This window comes from Bufo bufo, chromosome 1 (genome assembly GCF_905171765.1).
Source record: "Bufo bufo chromosome 1, aBufBuf1.1, whole genome shotgun sequence".
Classification (NCBI taxonomy): domain Eukaryota; kingdom Metazoa; phylum Chordata; class Amphibia; order Anura; family Bufonidae; genus Bufo; species Bufo bufo.
Window position 1 is genome coordinate 65015593 of NC_053389.1, and position 25076 is coordinate 65040668.

A 25076-nucleotide genomic window follows, 5' to 3' on the forward strand; every position below is an offset into this window, starting at 1 on the left:
GCGTGATCATCGAACAATCAAGCGTTTCATTCAAAATAGTCAACAGGGTCGCAAGAAGCGTGTGGAAAAACCAAGGCGCAAAATAACTGCCCATGAACTGAGAAAAGTCAAGCGTGCAGCTGCCAAGATGCCACTTGCCACCAGTTTGGCCATATTTCAGAGCTGCAACATCACTGGAGTGCCCAAAAGCACAAGGTGTGCAATACTCAGAGACATGGCCAAGGTAAGAAAGGCTGAAAGACGACCACCACTGAACAAGACACACAAGCTGAAACGTCAAGACTGGGCCAAGAAATATCTCAAGACTGATTTTTCTAAGGTTTTATGGACTGATGAAATGAGAGTGAGTCTTGATGGGCCAGATGGATGGGCCCGTGGCTGGATTGGTAAAGGGCAGAGAGCTCCAGTCCGACTCAGACGCCAGCAAGGTGGAGGTGGAGTACTGGTTTGGGCTGGTATCATCAAAGATGAGCTTGTGGGGCCTTTTCGGGTTGAGGATGGAGTCAAGCTCAACTCCCAGTCCTACTGCCAGTTTCTGGAAGACACCTTCTTCAAGCAGTGGTACAGGAAGAAGTCTGCATCCTTCAAGAAAAACATGATTTTCATGCAGGACAATGCTCCATCACACGCGTCCAAGTACTCCACAGCGTGGCTGGCAAGAAAGGGTATAAAAGAAGAAAATCTAATGACATGGCCTCCTTGTTCACCTGATCTGAACCCCATTGAGAACCTGTGGTCCATCATCAAATGTGAGATTTACAAGGAGGGAAAACAGTACACCTCTCTGAACAGTGTCTGGGAGGCTGTGGTTGCTGCTGCACGCAATGTTGATGGTGAACAGATCAAAACACTGACAGAATCCATGGATGGCAGGCTTTTGAGTGTCCTTGCAAAGAAAGGTGGCTATATTGGTCACTGATTTGTTTTTGTTTTGTTTTTGAATGTCAGAAATGTATATTTGTGAATGTTGAGATGTTATATTGGTTTCACTGGTAAAAATAAATAATGGAAATGGGTATATATTTGTTTTTTGTTAAGTTGCCTAATAATTATGCACAGTAATAGTCACCTGCACACACAGATATCCCCCTAAAATAGCTAAAACTAAAAACAAACTAAAAACTACTTCCAAAAATATTCAGCTTTGATATTAATGAGTTTTTTGGGTTCATTGAGAACATGGTTGTTGTTCAATAATAAAATTAATCCTCAAAAATACAACTTGCCTAATAATTCTGCACTCCCTGTATTTGCTTTATATTTGATTTGGTTTATGATGGTTTGGCCGATTTCAGCCTGTGCAATGCTTTTCTGTCAATAGGTTCAAGTCCTCGGTCACCAAAGCCTTGGAAAGCTACGAGGAGACGGAAAACGTTCTCATTAAGCAGGTAACCAAGGAGTGGAGAGAATCCCTCCTGACTGGCTTGACCACTGGAACATGAATTAGGCTAGTTCTCGGAGAAGAAGTAAACTTTTTCTTTTAGGTAGAAAAACAAGGAAGTAAATGATATCCTTCAGGGCTTGAGGGAAATACACGTTATTGAGAAGTATACCAACTTCTGCCGCTGCTGTTTAGGCTTCTTGTTAGAGGGTTTCATTTCTTTGGACAATCTTTATGATCCACTGCTGGGGCCCCCAGCGGTCAGCTATAATCTGTGGGGAAATCTTGAAATGTTTGATTTCCCTGCAGCGCCACCATAGGGGAAAAGAAACATTACACAGTGCCCATACAAATTAATGGGATATATGCGTAATGAATGGACAGGTCCTCCAGAGAGAGAGAGACACGCTCTTTGTAAGTGCGCTCCGTTATGGCCAAGGGATGAGGATTCTAAACAGAGCACCCCTTCCATTAGAATTCTCTGGTTTTTTGAAGTTAGACAGCCCATTTAAAGGGAAGCTTCAGCCGCTTACTTGTCACTTCAGCAAGTGGCATATATCATGTAGAGAAAGTTAATGCAAGGCACTTATTAATGTACTGTGATTGTCCATATTGCTTCCTTTGCCGGCTTGATTCATTTTTTCCATCACATTATACACTGCTTGTTTCCATGGTTACGACCACCCTGCAATCCATCAGCGGTGGTCGTGCTTGCACACGATAGGAAAAAGTGCCGTCCTCTTTGGTGGCCAGGACCGTGGAAGCGCTCATAGGCTGGTGTTTTTTCTATAGTGTGCAAGCGCAACCACCGCTGATGGCTTGCAGGGTGGTCGGAACCATGGAAACTAGCAATGCATAATGTGATAGAAAAATGAATCCAGCCAGAAATGGAAGCAATATGGACCATCACAATTCATTATTAAGTGCCTTGTATTAGCATTTATCATGTAGAGAATGTTATTTGCTGAAGTGACACAACTCCTTAAGTCTGTAGGGATCCGTGTCCCTCATACAGGCACTGGAACTTTGTCTTTGAGACCGAGGACTGTTGCCTGTCTGCTGCTCCATTCAACTGTATAAAGCTGCAGGAGATAGCCGAGCGCTTGTACTCTACCTCCGCCAGCCCCTTTAAGTTGAATGGAGTGGTGGTCATGCTTGCGTCATGGGACTGATAGTGTAGCAGAGAGGAAGGGGGGGGGCAGGATGACACATAACATTTGAGGTGGTCTCTTATCAGTAGCCGATGGGAGGCTGAACCGCAGGGGAGTGAGTGCAATATGCATATAGAATCGATGTCTATATTCTGCTTTATTATTACAAAATGTTTTAAAAATAAGGAATTTTAACCTATTTTTTTACTTTTTCTTTTTTTTTTCTTAGATTGCTAGTCAGATTCGGCAAGCGGAACAGTCCAGGATGGAAATGTTGAAGACAGCCCTAGAGGTTTGTTTCAAGAAAGTCACAGAAAAGTATCCACATCAAAGCAGACTTGGTTGTGTAGCATCTGGCATTACGTCCGTGTATTGTACATTACACACTGTTATCTACAGTCCATTTCAGTTTTGGTTTTAGAAACAGGCTTTAGAATCAGCACAAGGTCCAATAGCTCATTAGCCGTGTGGTGCAGATCATGTAGAGGGTGACAGGACTCTGCCCGCAAGGGCTTACAATCTACAAGGGAAGGGGGTGAACCCAGTAGGTGAGGGTAAAAGTTGCCCATCTGGGCCGTGTGATAGCAACATGCTTATTGTAGGTGTTTCGCTTTCCCGAAGAGGTGGGTTTTCAGGTTACTTTTGAAGGTTTGGATGTTGGGGGAGAGCCTAATGTGTTTGGGTAGCGAGTTCCAGAGTAGGGGAGAGGTACGTGAGAAATCTTGTAGACGATCGTTTGAAGAACAGATGACAGGAGAACAATGAAGGAGGTCCTTTGAGGATCGGAGATTGCGTGTGGGAATCTGGAAAGCAGGTCAGAGATGTACGTTGGGGACAGGTTGTGGGTGGCCTTATATGTAGTCGTTGGTGTTTTATTAAACTGAAACTGAATTTGGGCAATAGGATGTGAGTGAAGAGATTGGCAGAGGGGAAACAAGGAGAGAGGTAGATTAACCGGAGTTGAGGATAGATTGGAGGGGAGCAAGAATGCTAGATGGGAGGCAACATTGCCTGGATAGACTGGATACTTCTGTTCTCATTCCCTGATGGCAAACAAATGTGATAAAACCAGAAGAAAAAACGGTTAGCATGGTCAACCCCAGTAAATCGGGCATATACTGACTGGTAGGGCTGATGTTGAGTCCAAGTCTCTTGCATGCATCGGTGAGAGTTCAGTCGATTTATTCGCAGTAACTGGCATTCTGCTGTCCCCACTCCTGAGATCCGAACTGTGCCAATTGAACTCGGACCGGCATGTGCATGAGATTTCAGGACCAGGCATTGGGACCGTGATTATCCCTACCAGAGGGAGAGACTAAAGCTGAAAGGCGGAAGTGAAGAGGCCTAGAATTGGATGATAGAAGAATACAGAAGGACAACTTGATTCCTCTGGTTCAGTCTGCAAGATTTTCTGCAGTTCTATAAACAGTCTTGTAGAAACCGTGCATCATACATTTCATGTGGCAGATGACTTAAAGAGCACCTGTCTCCACGAAATTCAGTGCAATCTGCAGGCATCAGGTCATAGAACAGGAGACGCTGAGCAGATTATATCAGTTTTGTGGGAAAAAATTCAGAAAAATTTCTAATATATAAATTTACATCTACTATTGTCTTTTTGAGCTCAGTTGTACACAGGGGCCATCTTATCAGTGATTGATAGCATTCTCTGTGTAAAGCCGGTATTACCCCTTCCGATCTGGTGTTGTAATATTGCCGCCGATTGCCAGGTGAATAGTAATAATCTTTATTTATATAGCGCCACCATATTCCGTAGCGCTTTACAAATTCAGAGGGTTCATGTACAAATCGGAAAATGTCACAACGTAACTGGCTAATATACAGCTGAAACACTAGGAGTGAGGGCCCTGCTCACAAGAGCTTACAATTTGTGAGGGAATGAGCAAACGCTCGATCATCTGGCAATCCAAATCTTTTGACGTGTTAAAAAATTATCGTTTGCAGGCGGCAGATCTTGGTGTCTAATCACGATCTGCTGCCAGCAAACCGCTATACAGCATGGGGACAAGTGATCGCTATGCCATCACTCCTCTCCATGCTGCGGAGGAGATCGCTGCATATAATAGCAGCGGTATTCTCCACTAGTGAGCAGGGGATTGCCGGGAGGGAACTCTTCTCTCCCGATAATCGTCTCCCACATCGGGCTGTGTAGTACAACCTTAAGTGTGTATACAGAGAGAGCTGTCAGTCACTGATAGCTGTACACAGGGGGGAGGTACCAGTGATTGATGGCATACTCTGTGTAAGTGTGTATACAGAGATAGCTGCTGGTCACTGATAACTGTACACGGGGGAGGTGTTAGTGATTGATAGTATTCTCTGTGTAAGGCCTATAGTACACCAACAGATTATCTGCCCAATCATTGGTCAGATGGCCAATTACACACAGATCTTTTGTTATATACACCAACTATTGGTCTGATTGGACAGATATTGGTCAGATAATCTGCTGGTGCAATACAAGTGTGTATACAGAGATGGTGGTCAATCACTGATAGATGTACACAGGGGAGGTGTACATATAAGCCACCCTCACAAGGCAATAACGTGTTCTACTAAGTATATTTCAGGATTTGAGAAATATTTTTAAAAAATAATTGAGAAAATGTTAATAATTCCTGAATAACACCCAGCCTGAAACTCCGCTTACTGGAGAGGAGGATGAAGCCTGGAGCAACGATGATGTCCTGGGCAGGTAAGGAGATGCAGTTGGGTTTATAATTGTGTAAGCCATTAGGCGTGGACAGTACACTGATGGCTAGTATCACAAATGGCTTTTCTCCCCTCACCAGTTTAGTCTTCCAAGACCAGATCGACGGGATAATGCTTTTTGTGGTATGGTTGTGTCTGTGAAAGGAACGTTCACCAGATGATCGTTTGTTCAACCAACAACCAACTTCTGTCTATTGTATATGGCCACATTTAGGCTAGCCATACACATTAAATAGCTGTTGTTTGTCTGCTCGATCGGCTGGCGGCTATCCCTCCCAACCCCCAACACACACGAAACTCTGCTATATTCGGAATTCCCCCTAGTGGTGAAAACAGGGAGGCCATGCATGCATGGCTGCTCTCTGTCCACTTTGGTGGTCCCGTTCTGGAGATAGGAGTGGGACCCGCACCTGTCTGACATTGATGGCATATCATTACTAGAAATATGAGCTGTCAGAACAGCTCCTGAATGTATCAACTGAAAAGGACCAGTCTGCAGGTGCAGTAAAAGTGAAGGCTGTAGAGGGAAAAATGTGGACATTATTTTTTGGGGTTGGTCTTTATAAAAGAAAATAAAAAATTTCTTAGCCCCAAATAATTAGAACTTATTAATAATAATAATAATAATAATAATAATAAATGCACCCCAAAGTGTCCATAGCCTTTAAAAGGGGTTATCCTGGAAAACATAATGATGACTTATCCTCAGGATAGGTCACCATTATCACATCAGCGGGGGTCCAAGTCCTGGCACCCCCACCAATCAGCTGTTTTAGGGATCCACTGCACTCGCTGTAGCTCTGGTGAGCAATGCGGGCTTCTGGCATCTTTCCATGCACAGCACTGCACATCGTATAGTGGCAGTACTTGGTATTGCAGCTTAGCCCTATTGACTTGAATGGGGCTGAGCTGCAACAAGGTCATGTGACTGATGTACAGTGATGTCACTGGCCTAGGAAGAGGATTTGGCGCTCAAGGCCTCTTCTAACAGCTGATTGTCGGGGGTCCCAGGTGTCACACCCCCGCAGATCTGATACTGATGACCTATCCCGAGGATTAGTCATAAATATTTTTCCTGATTTAACCCCTTTAACCATAAGCTCTCGAAAAACTCCTTACTACATCTTAGGCCCGTTTTCTCTGAACTATTTTTAAGGCTGAAGATGGAGGTCAGCCATGATGTTTACTTAGGGATTTGGGAAGTCATAGTTCCAGGTGGTAGAAGCAATCCCTCATGAAGCTTGAACTCCATTGAAAGCCCCTTATTGAATTGCTTGAGGAAGTTGGCAGCACCAGGAAACCTAACCTTCATGGATTAGTGAACTCTCATCTGTAAAGCTATTATTTATAGGCTGTCTATTCACATTGTCTGTTTCTAGCAGAACGTCACTTGAAGACTTTGAACCACCTGGGCCCAGCAACCAGCAATCTCTTCTACACGAAGCCCCAGGCATGGCAGGAGCTCCATCTCTCACATATATCGGTCAGCAGGTAATATGTCTTTTACAAATTCCTGTATATGGTGGAGCTGTGTGTGTGGCTCTGTGGTACTGGTCCGTGAAAAAATGTTGGTGGCTAGTGGAGTGAAAATAGGGTTATCCCACACACAGCATTTATCACTTTGCAACAGGGCTTGGGGACCCTCTGTCCAACGATCCCGAACACATGTCTTCCCTTTCTGAATAGAGTGGTAGTGCACGTCAATCTTCCATTCCATGCACTTCTGTGGGACTGACGTAGGACTTAACAGGAATGCTAAGATGAAAGGCCTGGGGTTCTTCACTAGGTCTCCAGCTGGCTTGACAGCCACTTTGATCACCACGATCACCTTTCTCCCGGCTTGTAGCACTGGGGTCCTAGGTTCGGATCCGACCAAGGACAACCATCTGCATTGCGTTTGTATGTTCTCCCTGTGTTTGTGGGGGTTTCCTCCGGGTTTTCTGGTTTTCTCTCACACTCCAAAGACAGACTGATAGGGGACTTAGATTGTGAGCCCATTGGGGATGATGATGTCTGTAAATTGCTGCAGAATAGGTCAACGCTATATATGTACGTAAAATAAATAATTAAAATGTATAATTTTTTTTCCATAACTTAATGGCTTTTTTGTCTCTTTAGGTAATCTCCGACCAGGGCAATGTTCATTCAGGTAAGAAATAATATTTCTACACCCTTGGATCAAGGGACGGCATGGGTACATGCATCTGTAGGCACAGTTTAACAGGTTCACTATACAAGTGTTGGAAGGTTCTGCTTCTGATTTTCCAGGATACAATGTGTGTAGATTTTTCTATATTTATTATTATTAGTTATTTTTGTAACATTGTTTTTTAATTTTGTGAAATTTCAAACACATTACAAACAAAATCATATATTTCCAGAAAAAAGAAATATAATAGCAAACATATATTCATTTGTAATTTCAATAGTCCACTGGCGCTGATACTCCCTATATTTTATGCTACAGTACTGCAATACCTACTGCTAAAAATGCCTCACTGTAAAACAACTCTATTCAGGATATCGCGCACTACTTACCCCGCTATCCTCCCTGGTTCCCCTGCTTGAAAAGGACCACAGGTGCGTGCCAATATGTAAACCAAGATTACCTTGCTATTGAATCTTCCTCCGTGGTCTCTGCTTTTCCTCTATTGCAGGCTAAGGCCTCTTTCACACGAATGTAAGAGCTCCGTGCCCGCGCTGCGGACCGCATACGGCGGTTCAGCAATACACGGGTCACCAGCCGTGTGTATTCCGCATCACGGATGTGGACCCATTCACTCGAATGGGTCCGCAAATCCGGAGATGCTGAACAGAAGCACTGAATGGAACTCCACTGAAGTACTATCAAGTGCTTCTGTGGTGTTCCGTTCCGTGCTTCCGTTCCACAAGAAGATAGAACTTGGTCTATATTTTTGCGGAACAGACGGATCGCGGACCCCATTCAAGTGAATGGGTCTGCGATCTGCATGCGGCTGCCCCATGGTTGGTGTCCGTGCATTGCAGACCGCAATTTGCGGTCCGCAGCACGGGCACGGAGCCCTTATGTTTGTGTGAAAGAGGCCTTATCTTCAGGGTTTGGTGGGTTTGGTATCTTTCTATTTGAGCACGCTCCAGCCGGTGGCATTGCTCCGAACTAGTGAATTGAAAGCTCACGTGGAGCGACCTAGTGACATCACTATACGAGCTACGGATCGTTAAGACTGCCAAAATATCCAACCCGTTTCGGACAATGCAGTGTCCTTCGTCAGGGTATCAATCTGGCACTTGTAGACACCACCCTTATATACCTGCTCGGTTTTCATGTCTTAACCCTTAATGTACCGTATCTTGCTTTCATCTCAGCAACGCTATTCTTCTCATTCTATTTTCTAATTTCCCCCAATTAATTAAAAGCAAACAATTCTATTTCAGCATTTAAACCCATTGGTACCAGTGTGTTCATAAATCCACCTTGTTTCTGTTCTTGACATGCTTTTAATATAATCACCTCCCAGTTCATCCATCTTAACTATATCCAAACCATAAAAAATGACCCTTCAAACTTTCCTTCATGTTTTTCTATATAGTGCCTCGATAATGGATGCCCCTCAAATCTTCTTTGGATGTTCTATACATGTTCTCCCATTCTCTTCTTTAGTTGTCTCTTCGTACGGCCAATATAGACCTTATCACAGGGACATGTAATTGTGTATATTACCCCCCGACTATTACATGTTCCCTGATTTTTATATTTATATGAACCATCTCTATTCTCTATCTGAATTTGTTTATTTTTGGGGGATTTTTTACACCCCAAACATCTTTTACATGGGTAAAAGCTTTTTGGTAAGCCTTTATTTTCCACCTTTCTATTGCCGCACATTCTCTTGTGGATGCCGCCATATTCCCTACATTTCTTGCTTTTCGATAGACAACTACGAAGAAACAAATTAAAAAAGAGAATGGGAGAACATGTATAGAACATCCAAAGAAGATTTAAGGGGTATCCATTATCGAGGCACTATATAGAAAAACATGAAGGAAAGTTTTGAAGGGTCGATTTTTTTTTTTTTTTTTTTTTTTTTTTTATTTTTTTTTATGGGTTGGAAATAGTTAAGATGGATGAGCTGGGAGGTGAGTATATTAAAAGCATGTTGAGAACTGAAACAAGGCGGGTTTTTAATATGAACACACTGGTACCGATGGGTTTAAATGCTGAAAGAGAATTGTTTGCTTTTGATTAATAGGGGGAAAATAGAATGAGAAGAATAGCATTGCTGAGATGAAAGCGAGATGCGGTACATTAAGGGTTAAGACATGAAAACCAAGCAGGTATATAAGGGTGGTATCTACAAGTGCCAGATTGATTCCCTGATGAAGGACACTGCATTGTCTGAAGCGCGTTGGTGGTTTGGCACTCGTAACGATCCGTAGCCCATATATTGATGTCACTAGGTCGCTTCACGTGAGCGCGAGCTTTCAATTCACTAGTACGGAGCAATGCCACCGGCCGGGGCGTGCTCTAGTAGAAAGATCCCAAACCCGCTAAACCCTGAAGATAAGCCTGCAATAGAGGAAAAGCAGAGACGACGGAGGAAGATTCAATAGCAAGGTAATCTTGGTTTACATATTGGCACGCACCTGTGGTCCTTTTCAAGCAGGGGAACCAGGTAGTGCGCAGTATCCTGAATAGAGCAAACCTATATTGCCTAGTAAAATGACTAATATTAACTGTACTATTTCTTGTCCCCCAAATCTGGGAATCCCCTGAGTCAAACAACGAACCTTAATTAACCGGGATCACTCAAAATAGCAACCATCGAATTCCACGAAACTTGGTATACACATCCCTTGCTACCTGGAAATAAATCTTGTGGGGGGTCATACGCCCCTACACAGCAGCTGCATGGAGTTTGCATGCTCCAACTGTTTTTGCTACACACATATTGCTCTGTAATTCCAAAAACTCATAGATTAATTTCTACTACACTTGGTACACATCACTTACTATCTGGGAAAGCATACTGTGGAGGTAACATGCCAGTACTCAATGAGTTTCTGTCTGTCCCGACGTCCTGTCTGTTCTTTATGCACGACCAAACGACTGGACCGAGCTTCACTAAATTTGGCACACAGGTACATCAGGTGTCCAGGAAAGTTTAAGACCGGGTCTCTGCTCTCTGGGACGTACCGTTCCTGAGATATTCCCAAAAAATGCATTAGCCAATAGAAGCCTGCAAGTCTTTCTCTTCATGTCCCAACTGCCATACACAGTCACATGTCTCTTATCAGCCAATAGAAGCTGGCAGGCCCTTAGTCTCCACATACACACAGTTTTACTCCAGGTTTCCATAACAACCCAACCATTTTTCGTCCCTGCTGTGTGTGTTTTGCGGATCCACAAAACACTGACACCGGCAATGGGCATTCCGCAATTTGCGGACCGCACATTGTTGGCACTTGCAGACAAGAATAGGACATGTTCTATTTTTTTTCGGTATCGGAATTGCGGACCCGAAAGTAGATAAAAATATACCCGTGCAAAGCCGGGTCCTTCTGCTAGTAAGAAAATAAAAAGGCATAATAATTAGAGGAGATCAGGCCTTGTATGTACTCCATAAATGGCCTCCATGTCTCCCATCTCTCTGCAGTCATTGCAGCCTTACCGAGTTGGTTAGCAATGATCTCTTCCATTGTGTAGTTTATTAATTACCTCTGCTAAAGTTGGTGGTTTTCCATCATTGTGCAATTAATGTCCTAGTTACTGTAAGGACGTGAGATGTGATGGTGATATCTTCAATAGACAAATTCTCAAATCCTAAAGAATGTAAAGCCACTTCTGAGCCCCATGGGAGTCTAGTTCCAATTACTTGTCTAAACAAAGAGCTATATTATTCCAGAAGTTCCCCAGTCCAGAGCAGTGCCACCAGATGTGCAACAGTGTTCCAACCTCTTTATTGCAACGCCAACAAATTGGGGAGGTCTGAGGAAAGATCCTAGATAAGCGATATGGTGTGTAGTACCACCTGTATAGTGGCTTTCTCGTTGCCTCCAAATGATTGATACATTTGGAAGTGGTGACACTAAGCGTGAATACATGATGCCACTGCTCTGTGGTGAAGGAGTATCCCAGATCGGATTCCCATTTGGTTTGGAATGGACTTTGACGCATGGAGAGATAATATCGCCTGATAGCTTTTGGACAAACCTCTCTTACCTAAAGATGTAGTGGGTGGAGTAGAAGAATGTTGTATTGTGTGCAACAAATGTCTTAACTGGAGATACTTCTAGAAATCTCTCAATTCCAAAGTTTTCCATAATCTGTGAGAAAGGAAGAAATAACTGGTCTTTAAGAATCTTCCCTAGTGTGTCTATCCCTTTGTTTATCCATCCCAATAAGTCAAGGTCTGGGATTAGTGTTTGTAGGACCTTTAATGGAGTAGCAGGACGTCGTAGGGGAACTAATGTCCTAATAAAGGAACACTTGGACCACAGATTGATTCCCATTTGGAAAGGAAGTCAGGGGGATAGATGAGGCTTTCCGCTCATAGTGGTGCTCCACAGAAAAAACTTCATGTTGGTTGTCTCGACTAAGTGGTTCTCCATATTCACCCATTGTTTACTAGTATCCTTTATCCATTGTTTCAGCTGGTCTAAGATGGTTGCTTTATAGTACATCAGAAATAGATGGGCATCCCAGACCTCCATGTTTTATAGGGAGAAATAGTTAGAGGCAGGTACTCACGGTCTATCATTCGCCCAAATGAAATTAAGTAATATGCTTTGCATTCGTTTAATGACTTGGCAGGGGACAAAAATAGGTAAACGGGAATAATATAATTTCTTAGGGAGTAGAAACATCTTGACAGCAACAATACGACCCAACCAAGAGATGGGATACGTCGAAAGATTTGTTGTCAGTAAGGAGTTTAGTTAAGGTCTGGTAATTTGTGATCTGAAGCTTAGTGGGAGGGAATGTTAAAGTTATCCCCAAATATGGAACTCCCTCAGTAGTCCATCGAAAGGGGTATTGCTGCTGTAAGAGTAATTGTAGCTCCTCATCTATCCCTAGGGCTAAGTATTTGGTAGTATTGCACTTACAGTAGCTAACTTTGGTAAATTGTTAAAGTATATCCATCACAGGTGGTAATGTTTCTGGCTTACTAAGGCTACTTTCACACTTGCGGCAGGACGGATCCGACAGGCTGTTCACCATGTCGGATCCGTCCTTCCGCTATTTCGCCGTGCCGCCGGACGGCCGCTCCGTCCCCATTGACTATAATAGGGACGGGGGCGGAGCTCCGGCGGTGCACGGCGAAAGGCCGCCGGACTAAAAGTCCTGCATGTCCGACTTTTTAGTCCGGCGGCTCTCGCCGTGCTGCGCCGGAGCTCCGCCCCCGTCCCCATTATAGTCAATGGGGACGGAGCGGCCGTTCGGCAGGACGGATCCGACATGGTGAACAGCCTGTCGGATCCGTCCTGCCGCAAGTGTGAAAGTACCCTAAGGCAACTTTCACAAGAGCGAGTTTTCCGCGCATCAGTTCTGCATTGCGTGAAAAATGCAGCATGTTCTATATTCTGTGTTTTTCACGCAGTCCTGGCCCCATAGAAGTGAATGGGGCTTCAGTGAAAAACGCATTGCATCTGGAAGCAAGTGCGGATGCAATGTGTTTTTCACCGATGGTTGCTAGGAGATGTTTGTAAACCTTCAGTTTTTTTTATCACTCGCATGAAAAACGCATTGCACTCACGTGGAAAAAACTGAACTCAATCGCAGACAAAACTGACTGAACTTGCTTTCAAAATGGTGCAAGTTTCACTGAACGCATCTGGACCTAACCCATCACGCTCTTGTGAAGGCAGATAAGAACATCGTCTGCAAAGAGACCAATTTTTTTGTCTTCTGGACCTATTCTAATACCCACAATACCCACAATATCCAGAGATGACCTAATGTGTTAAGCTAAGGGTTCCATAACCATGTCAAAAATTATAGGGGACAGTGAGCACCCTTGTTTAACTCCATTGGAGATGGTGAATGGGTCTGAGATGGCACCGGAAGTAAACGCTTAGCAATTGGGTCGGTGTACAATGCCATAATCGGGGCAAGTGGAGACAGTGGAGGGAAAATCCAAATTTCTTAAGTACCTCCTCAATATAGCTCCAATGGATTCTATCGAACGCCTTCTCTGCGTCCAAAGAGAGAAGCCATCCGACGTTTAGCCACCACCGACAAGATGTTTAGAAATCTACGGGTCCCATCTAATGCCTGGCGCCCTTTCACAAAGCCCACTTGATCATTACATATTAATGTGGGGAGGATGTCATTTAGTCATTTTGTGCCCAGATGTTGGCATATAATTTTAAGTTAACGTTCAGAAGTAAAATAGGCCTAAAGTTATCCTGTGATTTCCCCGGTTTAGGTAGGGTGACAATCAGTGCTTCTAACATCTCTGATGGTAATTTGCTTGTTCTGAACACATCATTAGACACCTTAGTTAAATAGGGAGCAATAAGGAGTTTGAGTCTTATAAAATTCACCAGTCATTCCATCTGGACCCGGGGATTTATGTAAAGGCAATGAATCAATAAGCTTCATTACCTCCTGTTCAGTGATTTCCACAGATAATTGCTGTGCATGTGTTGTGGACATTCTAGGTAAGGAGACTTGGCTTAGAAAGGACACGATTCCACAGTGATAATGCCACAGTGTGTGGCATTATCGTCTTTCAAGTTGTATAAGGTATTATAGTAGCAAGCAAAGGAATTAGCAATTCCCCTGGGATCCATAATTTTGGTTCCATTTGGGCCGTGTAAGTATGGGATTCTTGATTTAAGTCAGCGAGCTAATAGGGCTCATGATTTTATTATCGTACCAATAGTGTTTTATCGAAGGCGTCGTAAAGCTAGATCATACTGATATGAATGTAAGTTATGTAGTTCGCCTTGCACTATGGATATCTTATGGGCCAGTTCAGCTGAATAAGCCGATTTATTCTGTCTATACAGTTCTGCCAATTGAAATTGTAGTTGTAGCTGCTTGGATTGTCTACACTTATCAAATGAGGATTGTTGGATAAGGGTCCATTCACATGTCCGTAGTGTATTGCGGATCCGCAAATTAGGGATCGGCCGATATTCAGGATTTTGTACATTATTGGTATTGGCATCTAACCTTGCTGATATACCAATAATGCGTATACTAGTGAGCGCTTCCATTATGGAAGCGCTCACTAGTATGCATCGGGATCCGGGAGCACTTCCGATACTCACCCTCTCTGGGCTTTTTTGATGGGGGCCCGCGCTGCACTGTCCTGACCCCGTACAGCGTCAGGATGTGGTGTGCGCACTATGACCTGACGCTGCACGCTGTCAGGAGAACACAGGGGAGAGAGACGCCAGACCCGGAGATGAAGAGGAGCCGCGGCGCAGGAGAGGTGAGGAGTTTTTATTTTATTTTATTCATCTGAGGTCTGACAGGGGTTAATAAAGGTCTGAGGTCTGATGGGGGTTAATAAAGTCAGTGAGGAGGGGGGTGGATGGTGTAGAAATTGGCATTTGGCACTAGTATATTACAAAAGTAAATTATAAATTGACTGCCAACTAAGGGCTTTATTAATTTATCATTTACATTTATAATATACTAGTGCCAAATGCAAATTTCCACCACCTCTGACTACCAACTAATATAATATATATTATGAGATATAAAATATTGGTCTAAATTATCGGCTATCGGCCTGAAAGTTCAGATTATTGGTATCTGCTCTAAAAAATCTAGATCGGTCGATCCCTACCGCAAATACACCCGGCCGTTACCCCCCCCCGTAGAACTGCCGATTCTTGTCCCCTATTGCGGACAAGAATAGGACATGTTCTATTTATTTCCGGAGCCGTGGACCGGAAGTTCTAAGCCGCGCTCCAAAAATGCGGATGCAGACAGCACACTGTGTGCTGTCTGCATCCATTCCTGCCCCATAGAGAATGAATGGGTCCGCACCCATTCCGGATAATTGCGGAACGGGTGCGGACACATTCTACGGACGTCGGAATGGAGCCTAATGTGTCCCCTTACTGTGGCTTTCATGGCACACCAAAGTGTACTATTTGAAGTCATATCATTAAAGGCAAAATAATCTTAAATAAAACGGCGCATCTGCAGCATATAGGTATTGAGTGAGAGTGTAGTTATTTAGTCTCCATGGCAAAAAGGGACTCGAGCGTAACCCCTTAAGTCTTTAAACATGGCACGGGTGCCATAGCTGTGGGGTTTCTGCTATTTTAAAGGCTGATTGCGCACATTTTACCCTTCAGATGCCGTGGTCAAACGATTCATCGATGTAATCGAGGCAAAAAAATCCTCAGTGCAGTTTCCCTGCATCGAGGATTCGTTTAAATCACGTGACCATGGAGCGTGCGTGAAGAGAAGCCTCTCACACACCGCTCCGTGGCCTCCCGTCCGCACCGCGCTGCCAGGGCCTTGCGTGCACACCTTATCAGCTCGCTGGCTGACGCTGTCTGACACGTCAGGTCCCTCCCAGTGCATGCTGGGAAGAAGATGCGGTTCGTCTCCTGCGGGACTCCATGTCAGCGCACTGCCAGTGCCAGGAAAGGTAAGTTTTAAAGTTAGCGGGGGGTTTGGAGGGGGCACCTGTGATTTGAACTGGGCTGATGGCGCTGGAGGAAATGGATGATCATCATGGCAATGGCAAAGAGGGGCTGATGGCGCTGGGGGAGTGGGGGATGGGACATGGATGACATAGAAGGGCTGATGGCGCTGGGTGGGGGACATGGCATGGAGGGGATGATCTAATGGCACTGCAGGAGTAGGGGACATGGTGGATGGCATGGAGGCACTGGAGGATGGGGACATGGCAATGGATGGCATGCAGGCAGGGGCTGATCTGATGGCACTGGGGGAGTGGGAGACATGGCAATGGATGGCATGGAGGGGCAGATGGCATGCAGGCATGGGCTGATCTGATGGCACTGTGGGAGACATGGCATGGAGGGGCTGCTGATGGCACTGGGGGAGTGGGGGATGGGACATGGATGACATAGAAGGGCTGATGGCGCTGGGTGGGGGACATGGCATGGAGGGGATGATCTAATGGCACTGCAGGAGTGGGGGACATGGTGGATGGCATGGAGGCACTGGGGGATGGGGACATGGCAATTGATGGCACGGAGGGGCAGATGGCATGCAGGCAGGGGCTGATCTGATGGCACTGGGGGAGTGGGAGACATGGCATGGAGGGGCTGCTGATGGGAGTGGGGGATATTGCATGGAGGTGCTGATCTGATGGCACTGGGGGAGTGGGGGACATGGATGGCATGGAGGCACTGGGGAAGGGGGACATGGCAATGGATGGCATAGAGGGGCTGATGGCACTAGGGGAATGGGGAACATGGCATGGAGGGGCTGATCTGATGATGGCACTGGGAGTGGGGAACATGGTGGATGGCATTGAGGCACTGGGGAAGGGGGACATGGCAATGAATGGCAGTGGGGGACATGGCATGGAGGCAGGGGCTGATCTGATGGCACTGGTGGAGTGGGAGACATGGCAGTTGGGCTGGCAATGGATTGGATGGCATGGAGGGGCTGGACAGTGCAAAACAGTCAGAACTAAAGTTGCCTGAAAGTCTTCAGGGTTGAACAACATAAAGGGTAAGGCAATGTTTGTCTTACTACTTTGTTTACTTGTATTTTTTTTTGTAAGTTAGCATTTTTTATTAGAATTTTGCTTTTAAAAGTAATTTGATCATCTTATTTAGGTTTCTTTAACAGCTTAGGCCAGGTTCACATTGCAGTGTGAACACTAGAACTCTGATCATCTGTCGACTGGCTGGAGTCCGGCCAAAAAATGCTAGGTCACTGTGCAACATTTTTTGTCCGGAATAGATCCCCATTACAGTCAATGGGCATCCAGCTATGACGGATGCAGCCAGTGAACTCCGGTAGTCTGGTCCTCCACCGGAACATACTGCCAGAGTTCACAGTATAACCTTAGATACACATTCTGGCAGAAGAACAGCCTGCTGGAGTTTACCGTATTGGGTATAGCCGGATACAACCAGCTATATGCTCTCATTGACTATAATGTGGGTCAAGGCCATCCCGCCATGTTCCGGCATACATGCTGGATATCGTGCAAAGCGTTTTTTTTTTGTCCTGCCAAAACCCAGCTGAATGCTGTAACAAGGCCGGACCCCATTACAGTCAATCGCTGCAGCAGCCGGCAGAATCCAGATATACCCGATACGGTACATTCCGGCTGTTCTTCTGACACAATGTATATTGCAGCTGTGAAAGGAGCCTTGTGTGTGCAATTATTTGCTATATCACTGTAATAACTAAAAATAGTTTTTATAAAGGAATACGTTATTTTAAGAAGGTTTTTCTTATTAGATTACATGATTAATCGCAAAAATAATCGGTAGAATTCTCGATTTACTAAAATAATCGTTTACTGCAGCCTTAGAATCTACCCTTAGGCCCGTTCACACGGTGTCTTTTGACCTAGGAATTTTGGGCCCCGATTCTGCACCAAACAGCTGGCGGAATCCGACTCCCATTGTTTTCAGTGGGAGGCTATGTTGCAGTTCGTGCGTCTGGTAGTTTAAAGCAGCGCCTGTGCCAAGAAAGGGCATGATCTTTCTTGGCGAAGTGTCCAGGTGGATGCCACTGGAAGTGAGGTGTCTGCTCAGGGTTTAGCCCCATTCAATGCGCTAAACTGCGCGTGGGTCTGTGGCATTCAAACTGAAAAACCACAGCAGAAACGCATGCAAAATCTGCTGTGTGAAAGGGGACCTTTTACTCTTTTTAAAGGGGTTTTCCAAGTGCTAGATATTAATGACCTATCAACATCTATAGACCGTGTGGATCCAACACCCAGCCCCCCCATCGATGCTCTGTTCTTGGCAGCCATCTGACTCTGATTAAAGTGAATGATAGCAGTATTTAGAACCTGGAAAAGCCCTTTGACACCATGATAAGTAAATATATGCACATTTTTAATAATATATATATATATTTTTTTTTAATGCATTTATTTTTAAGTATGATTGGTATAACACATGTAAAGAACAATTGTATCATCTGTAATCAAATATTTCAGGTGGTCTTCCCCCCTGGATGTTACCTGATGAAGACACTGGAAATCCTCAGGATATTGGTCCATCAGTTGAGGACTTCTTGAAGCACAGTAAGCACACAGATTTTTTGTTTTCCCCCCTATGAGCAAAGATGTAGGGGGCCATATCTGACAATCCGGTGCTCTAGAACTATTTCACCTGTAATGTACAACCTGCTTGGTTATAATGGCTGTATGCTTTCAAATTAAGAGTTGCCTCAAACTTCCCCTACTGATAACTCCTTTTTAGGAGGCCGTTCAGTAGAGAAGGTATTGTCCAAACTGAACAACCCCCTTAAACAAAACACACATAATTACTATAATAGTGATTCAATTCTTTTTTAAAGGGATAAAAAATATATAAAAAATACCCCACATAATAAAAAAAAAAATATGGGATGCTCCTCCTAATACCCCGGCTGCCCCCATGCCTAGTCCTCCGGCGTTCTCTACTTAATGCTGCAGCAATGACGCCCTAACGCAGGAACATGTGAGCACTGCAGCCAATTATTAGGAATTTTGATCCTGCTGAGATGTTTTCAGGGATAACTGTTGTATTTTTTATTTTTGGAGTATTTGATTGTGGTGATTTAATATCACCTTGGTGGCCCTATTTCAACTTTTCACTGTGTATTCAATTACCCCTTAATTCCACATTTTTGTTCCCTGTACTGCCTACTTTTACCTGTGCTTAAAATAGGGTTGCTAGGCATGTTCCGTCTATCTGTTGATAGACGGCGCACGCAGCGTGCAGGGGCACATTACTGACAGCCAGGGACTGTAGGTAAATGATTAAAGTCAGATCCTCCCCAGCAGCTGATAACAGTGCCTGGGCTGTGTGCACTTCTCCCCGTCCCTGCGCTTGGCAGACGCTCCCTCACTCAGCAGAGCTGGAGAATGCAGAGTTGGAGCAGCGCAGACCAGGGAAGGGAGATCTGCCATCTGCTCAGTGTATAAATGATATACAACATGTGGTAAGAGGACCCCTTTGTGCTGCAGGAGATTAACCCTTTAGGGGGAGGGCTCTGGTTACTGACAGTTTTGGGGGGCTATTGTTACTGGCTAGTGAGGGCAGGCGGGATTAGCCTCAGGGTGAGGGCAGTGGCGGCCATCTTAACTGAATAGTAAAATTGCAGTTTTATGCAGACTAGTTGCGAAGGGCTGAATCTTATTAAATATGGGGTAAGTCAGTCTAATAGTAACTGATTCAGGAATATCATGTTATTAGTAACTACCTATATGAAAATTGAAATTGGGGTCTAAATGTGACCGTTATCCTTTAAAGTGCGCCACAATGGTAGTGCACACTAAACAATACTAGCTGATCGACAGAACAAGCGTCTCTGGAAGAGCTGTAGTCTTTCTGCTTGTCCTTTTTTAAAGGGTCGCTAACTTTTCACAAAACTTTTGATAGGTCATAGAGGCATATCAAAAATGTAAATCTGTGGGGGCCTGAGTGCTGAGACCCACACCAATCCCTAGTACGAGGGGAGACAGACTCCCAAAGTGGTAATCCTTAGCATTGGGCAGAGGATCTGTGCACTCCTCGGTGCTCGGCTCATGGTTAGAGTGATGGATGACTGTCCCTCTACCTTGTTCTTTAACAGAGGAGAAGATGACTTTGAAGAAACTTCCACCAAACAGAGTGGGAGCTAATTTTGATCACAACGCTCCCACTGATGAGGGCTGGCTTCCATCCTTCGGCAGAGTGTGGAATAGTGGAAGGAGATGGCAGTCACGGTGAGTAGGTGCTGACGTCTACGGCAATCGCCTGGTAATGGAAAGTTACCTGGTGTTTAAGGTTTTATTTTAAAGGGATTGTCTGAGATAATTCAAAATCTTAAACAAGCCCTACATTAGCCTAATAGCCCAATAGCTGCGCTGGTTTTATACAAACTGCAGCAGGGACGTGCCCGCATACAGCACGTGACCGCTGCAGCCAATCGCTGTCCTCGAAGGTCCAATACTAAGGACAGTGACTGCAGCGGTTGGGTTGTGAGCTGTACCACTGCACGTCACTGACACTATGACATGCAGATGTACATACATGCATGGATACTGCAGCGTATACCTTGCTTATGAGCTCTTTCACACGAGCGTGTCCCTTGCGGGAATTGCACTCTGTGTGATAGAGGGATCGTGCGGTCTGGACTTAAAATCGCACAGCATTATCATGATAATGCTGTGTGTCTCTGCCTGACCTTTCTGTAATGGAATCATACGGACATAAAGCTGTCAGTATGATTCTGGTACAGAAAGATCAGACAGAGGCACACAGCATTGATCAAAGTCCAGAACTCATGATCCCTCTCTTACATGGAGCACAATTCCCACAAGGACACTCTCTCGTGTGAAAGAGCCCTAAAGGGGTTGTCCCATTAAGACGACTTATCCCCTATCCACAGGGGCTCCTGTCGATCACGAGAATGTGGGGCCTCATTCTGCCCCATGTGCCCCCGTTCTTGTGATTGATTGAGGAGCCGTGCCAGACAATTATCGCCTATCCTGTGGATACTGGATAAATTGTCTTAATGGAGCAGCCCCTTTAGTCTTAATCATTTCTTGATGATGATTTTTTTTTGCAGGCACCAGTACAAAAAAGAAGCCAGAGACAAAATTGCAAAAAGAAAAAGGACGGAAGAGACATAAATGTCTGCACAGTGTCTGTGTGCAGTCTGTAAAGTTAATTTGGTTTATGTTAATACTATATTTATGCTGTAAATATCTAATCATTACCATAATTAGACTTTTTGGACAGTCTCCATGAAATGCTAACAAGCTACAAGTCTGACATTTGTCCCTGCGAGACCCGCAGAGACTTATTCTGAAATTCATTAAAAGTTCAGCTCTGTAATTGGTGCCTTGGTTTTACTTTAAAGTAGAGCATGTGGGGTAGTAAGAGATCATTGAAGATAATGTCGCTTCTGGCACTTTAGCTGCTGTCTCCATTTCTGCCTTTGCCGCATGATTGTCTTGTGCAACCACAACTATCACAGACACACACATACGGGGCCAGCTTTCTATGCTATATATATATATATATATATATATATATATATATATATATATATACACTGCTCAAAAAAATAAAGGGAACACTTAAACAACACAATGTAACTCCAAGTCAATCACACTTCTGTGAAATCAAACTGTCCACTTAGGAAGCAACACTGAGTGACAATCAATTTCACATGCTGTTGTGCAAATGGGAAGGACAACAGGTGGAAATTATAGGCAATTAGCAAGACACCCCCAATAAAGGAGTGGTTCTGCAGGTGGTGACCTGACCACTTCTCAGTTCCTATGCTTCCTGGCTGATGTTTTGGTCACTTTTGAATGCTGGCGGTGCTTTCACTCTAGTGGTAGCATGAGACAGAGTCTACAACCCACACAAGTGGCTCAGGTAGTGCAGCTTATCCAGGATGGCACATCAATGCGAGCTGTGGCAAGAAGGTTTGCTGTGTCGGTCAGCGTAGTGTCCAGAGCATGGAGGCGCTACCAGGAGACAGGCCAGTGCATCAGGAGACGTGGAGGATGCCGTAGGAGGGCAACAACCCAGCAGCAGGACCGCTACCTCCGCCTTTGTGCAAGGAGGAACAGGAGGAGCACTGCCAGAGCCCTGCAAAATGACCTCTAGCAGGCCACAAATGTGCATGTGTCTGCTCAAATGGTCAGAAACAGACTCCATGAGGGTGATCTGAGGGCCCGACGTCCACAGGTGGGGGTTGTGCTTACAGCCCAACACCGTGCAGGACGTTTGGCATTTGCCAGAGAACACCAATATTGGCAAATTCGCCACTGGCGCCCTGTGCTCTTCACAGATGAAAGCAGGTTCACACTGAGCACATGTGACAGACGTGACAGAGTCTGGAGACGCCGTGGAGAACGTTCTGCGGCCTGCAACATCCTCCAGCATGACCGGTTTGGCATTGGGTCAGTAATGGTGTGGGGTGGCATTTCTTTGGAGGGCCGCACAGCCCTCCATGTGCTCACCAGAGGTAGCCTGACTGCCATTAGGTACCGAGATGAGATCCGCAGACCCCTTGTGAGACCATATGCTGGTGCGGTTGGCCCTGGGTTCCTCCTAATGCAAGACAATGCTAGACCTCATGTGGCTGGAGTGTGTCAGCAGTTCCTGCAAGACGAAGGCATTGATGCTATGGACTGGCCCGCCCGTTCCCCAGACCTGAATCCAATTGAGCACATCTGGGACATCATGTCTCACTCTATCCACCACAGACTGTCCAGGAGTTGGCAGATGCTTTAGTCCAGGTCTGGGAGGAGATCCTTCAGGAGACCGTCCGCCACCTCATCAGGAGCATGCACAGGCGTTGTAGGGAGGTCATACAGGCACGTGGAGGCCACACACACTACTGAGCCTCAATTTGACTTGTTTTAAGGACATTACATCAAAGTTGGATCAGCCTGTAGTGTGTTTTTCCACTTTAATTTTGAGTGTGACTCCAAATCCAGACCTCCATGGGTTTAAAATTTGATTTCCATTTTTTAATTTTTGTGTGATTTTGTTGTCAGCACATTCAACTATGTAAAGAACAAAGTATTTCAGAAGAATATTTAATTAATTCAGATCTAGGATGTGTTATTTTTGTGTTCCCTTTATTTTTTTAGCCAGCTGCAGGGATAATGAATCATGAATATTTATTTATCTAGTGCCGCCAGTAGGGATGAGCGAATCTACTTTGGATGAAACGCTCGAAGTTGATTCTCGTAAATCTTCGTTTCAATACTGTACGGAGCATTAGAATGTATTGGCTCCGATGAGCCGAAGTTATTACTTCGCAAAGTCTTGTGAGACTTTGGGTAATAACTTCAAAAATGTATTTCTACTGTTAAAAAACATTTCCTGAACTCTGATTTGGTTCCAAGGTACTATTTGGTACCGAACCAGAGTTCAGAATTTATATTTTTTTACAGTAGAAACCAATTTATGATGTTATTACGCTAAGTCTAGCGAGACTTTGCAAAGTAATAACTTCGGCTCTTCTGAGCCAATACATTCTAATGCTCCGTACAGTATTGAAACAAAGATTTATGCGAATCAACTTCGGATGTTTCATCTGAAGTCAATTCGCTCATCCCTAGCTGCCAGTTTGTCCCCTCCGGCCAAGCTGCAGCAGTGACCTCCTGTATACCACTGCAGCCAATCGCTGTCTTCACTGCTGTATACCATGAGACCACAGAGGCAAGTAATTGGCAGCAGGGGTCATTTGTGGCATACGTGACTTCACTGCTGGAGCTCATCCCAGTCTTGACTGACTAGGCCAGGTGTGATGACTATGCAGGAACCTGGTCCTGTTGGTGAAGGAGAGGGGCTGACAGAGAAAGCAGGAAGAGCAAGGGTGCACTGGTTGGCCTGGGTCTGCCCTCAGTGCACTTATTGGCTTATTTGCATATGGGTCAAAAGTCTTTTTTCTACGGAATGAAGCAATGGAAGCTACGTGAAAAGTATCACTACATTGAGCTAAGCTACAAAGCATTGTGCCTGGCTTATCAGTAAAGTTCCTGAGGACACGCTCCCTATAATCCCTTCCCAACCAAAGTTTTTAATAGAATCTCTGTTGCCTGCCCTTTCTGCAGATCGTACTTGGAAAATCCATATGCCTGTGAATCTTGTAAAGACACCACCACCTTGAATTACTTGAATGGGAGCAGAGCTTCAGTAACCTGACGGCCACGACCTCTGCTCTGTAAGGGCTTGTTCACACGAATGTGGTCCGCAACGCACGGGCACCGTCTGTGGTGCAGCCGCATGGCGATTGCAGACCCATTCACTTGAATGGGTCCGTGATCCCTCCATTCCGTAAAAAGATGGAATATGCTCTATCTTTTTGCGGTGCGGAGGCACGGAACGGAACCCCAGGAAGCACTCCGTAGTGTTCCGTTCCGTATCACCGGATTTGCGGACCCATTGAAGTGAATGGGTCCGCATCCGTGATGCGGAATGCACACGGAACAGTGCCCGTATATTGCGGATCCGCAATACGGAAACGGGCAGCACACGTTTGTGTGAACGAGCACTAACCCTGTATAGTTTCTGGCAATGGAAGCTAATTGGGGGCGAGCCGGGTGTTTGGTCAGGGATTTCCATCAGTGATTGTGAGCAGGGCTCAACTGGGAATTGAAAGTGGCGCTGGGGGAAAAAAAAAAACGCTAAAAGTGGCCCCATGTTGTAGACGGGCCAGCGATACTATAGAAGGGCTGTATACAAGTATTGTACTACACTGTGGTATTTGGTTCTAAAGCAAAACCTAATAGCAAAATACAACACAGTAGTATTTTATGCTGCTAGCTAGGGAGTATATTGTGCTGCAATGTGGTAATTGGTTCTGCTAGGGCAGTATATTGTGCACTGCTGCAGAACCAGCTGCCAAAGTTCAGCACAATGTACTGCCCCAGCAGAACCAAATACAGTACCACAGTGCAGCACAATGTACCTCTGTGGTGGCCAGTGCCAGCTGTCACGTTCTGTCCTCTTCATTTCTCACTTGTTTCTAATTATGATATAGAGGAGGTGCAGGCGCACGGAGCCAGCCTTACCTTCTGCATCATGCCTGGCGCTACCACACATAAAGGGGAACTCTGCTCTACATACCTCCTACATCCAGTGATGTCTCCTCCTCTGATGTCGATGTCAATTAGAACCAGACCAACAAGACTACTTCTTTCAGCCAT

At 45.0% G+C, this 25076-nt stretch overlaps 1 protein-coding gene across 2 annotated transcripts in view; it reads left to right on the top strand.

The window, feature by feature from the left end:
* CENATAC (centrosomal AT-AC splicing factor) overlaps window positions 1–21226 on the top strand; it is a 34083-nt gene extending 12857 nt beyond the window's left edge. Inside the window, exons 4-11 of one of the 2 annotated variants that reach the window (XM_040425346.1) lie at window positions 1322–1388; window positions 2762–2824; window positions 5187–5248; window positions 6645–6756; window positions 7384–7414; window positions 18369–18455; window positions 19991–20123; window positions 20969–21226. In XM_040425346.1, the coding sequence (XP_040281280.1) occupies window positions 1322–1388; window positions 2762–2824; window positions 5187–5248; window positions 6645–6756; window positions 7384–7414; window positions 18369–18455; window positions 19991–20123; window positions 20969–21032 (619 nt within the window). In that variant the 3' untranslated portion in view covers window positions 21033–21226. The remainder of the gene's footprint in view (window positions 1–1321; window positions 1389–2761; window positions 2825–5186; window positions 5249–6644; window positions 6757–7383; window positions 7415–18368; window positions 18456–19990; window positions 20124–20968) is intronic. The other variant, XM_040425357.1, reaches the window with a different exon arrangement.
* Window positions 21227–25076: the final 3850 nt, after the last annotated feature.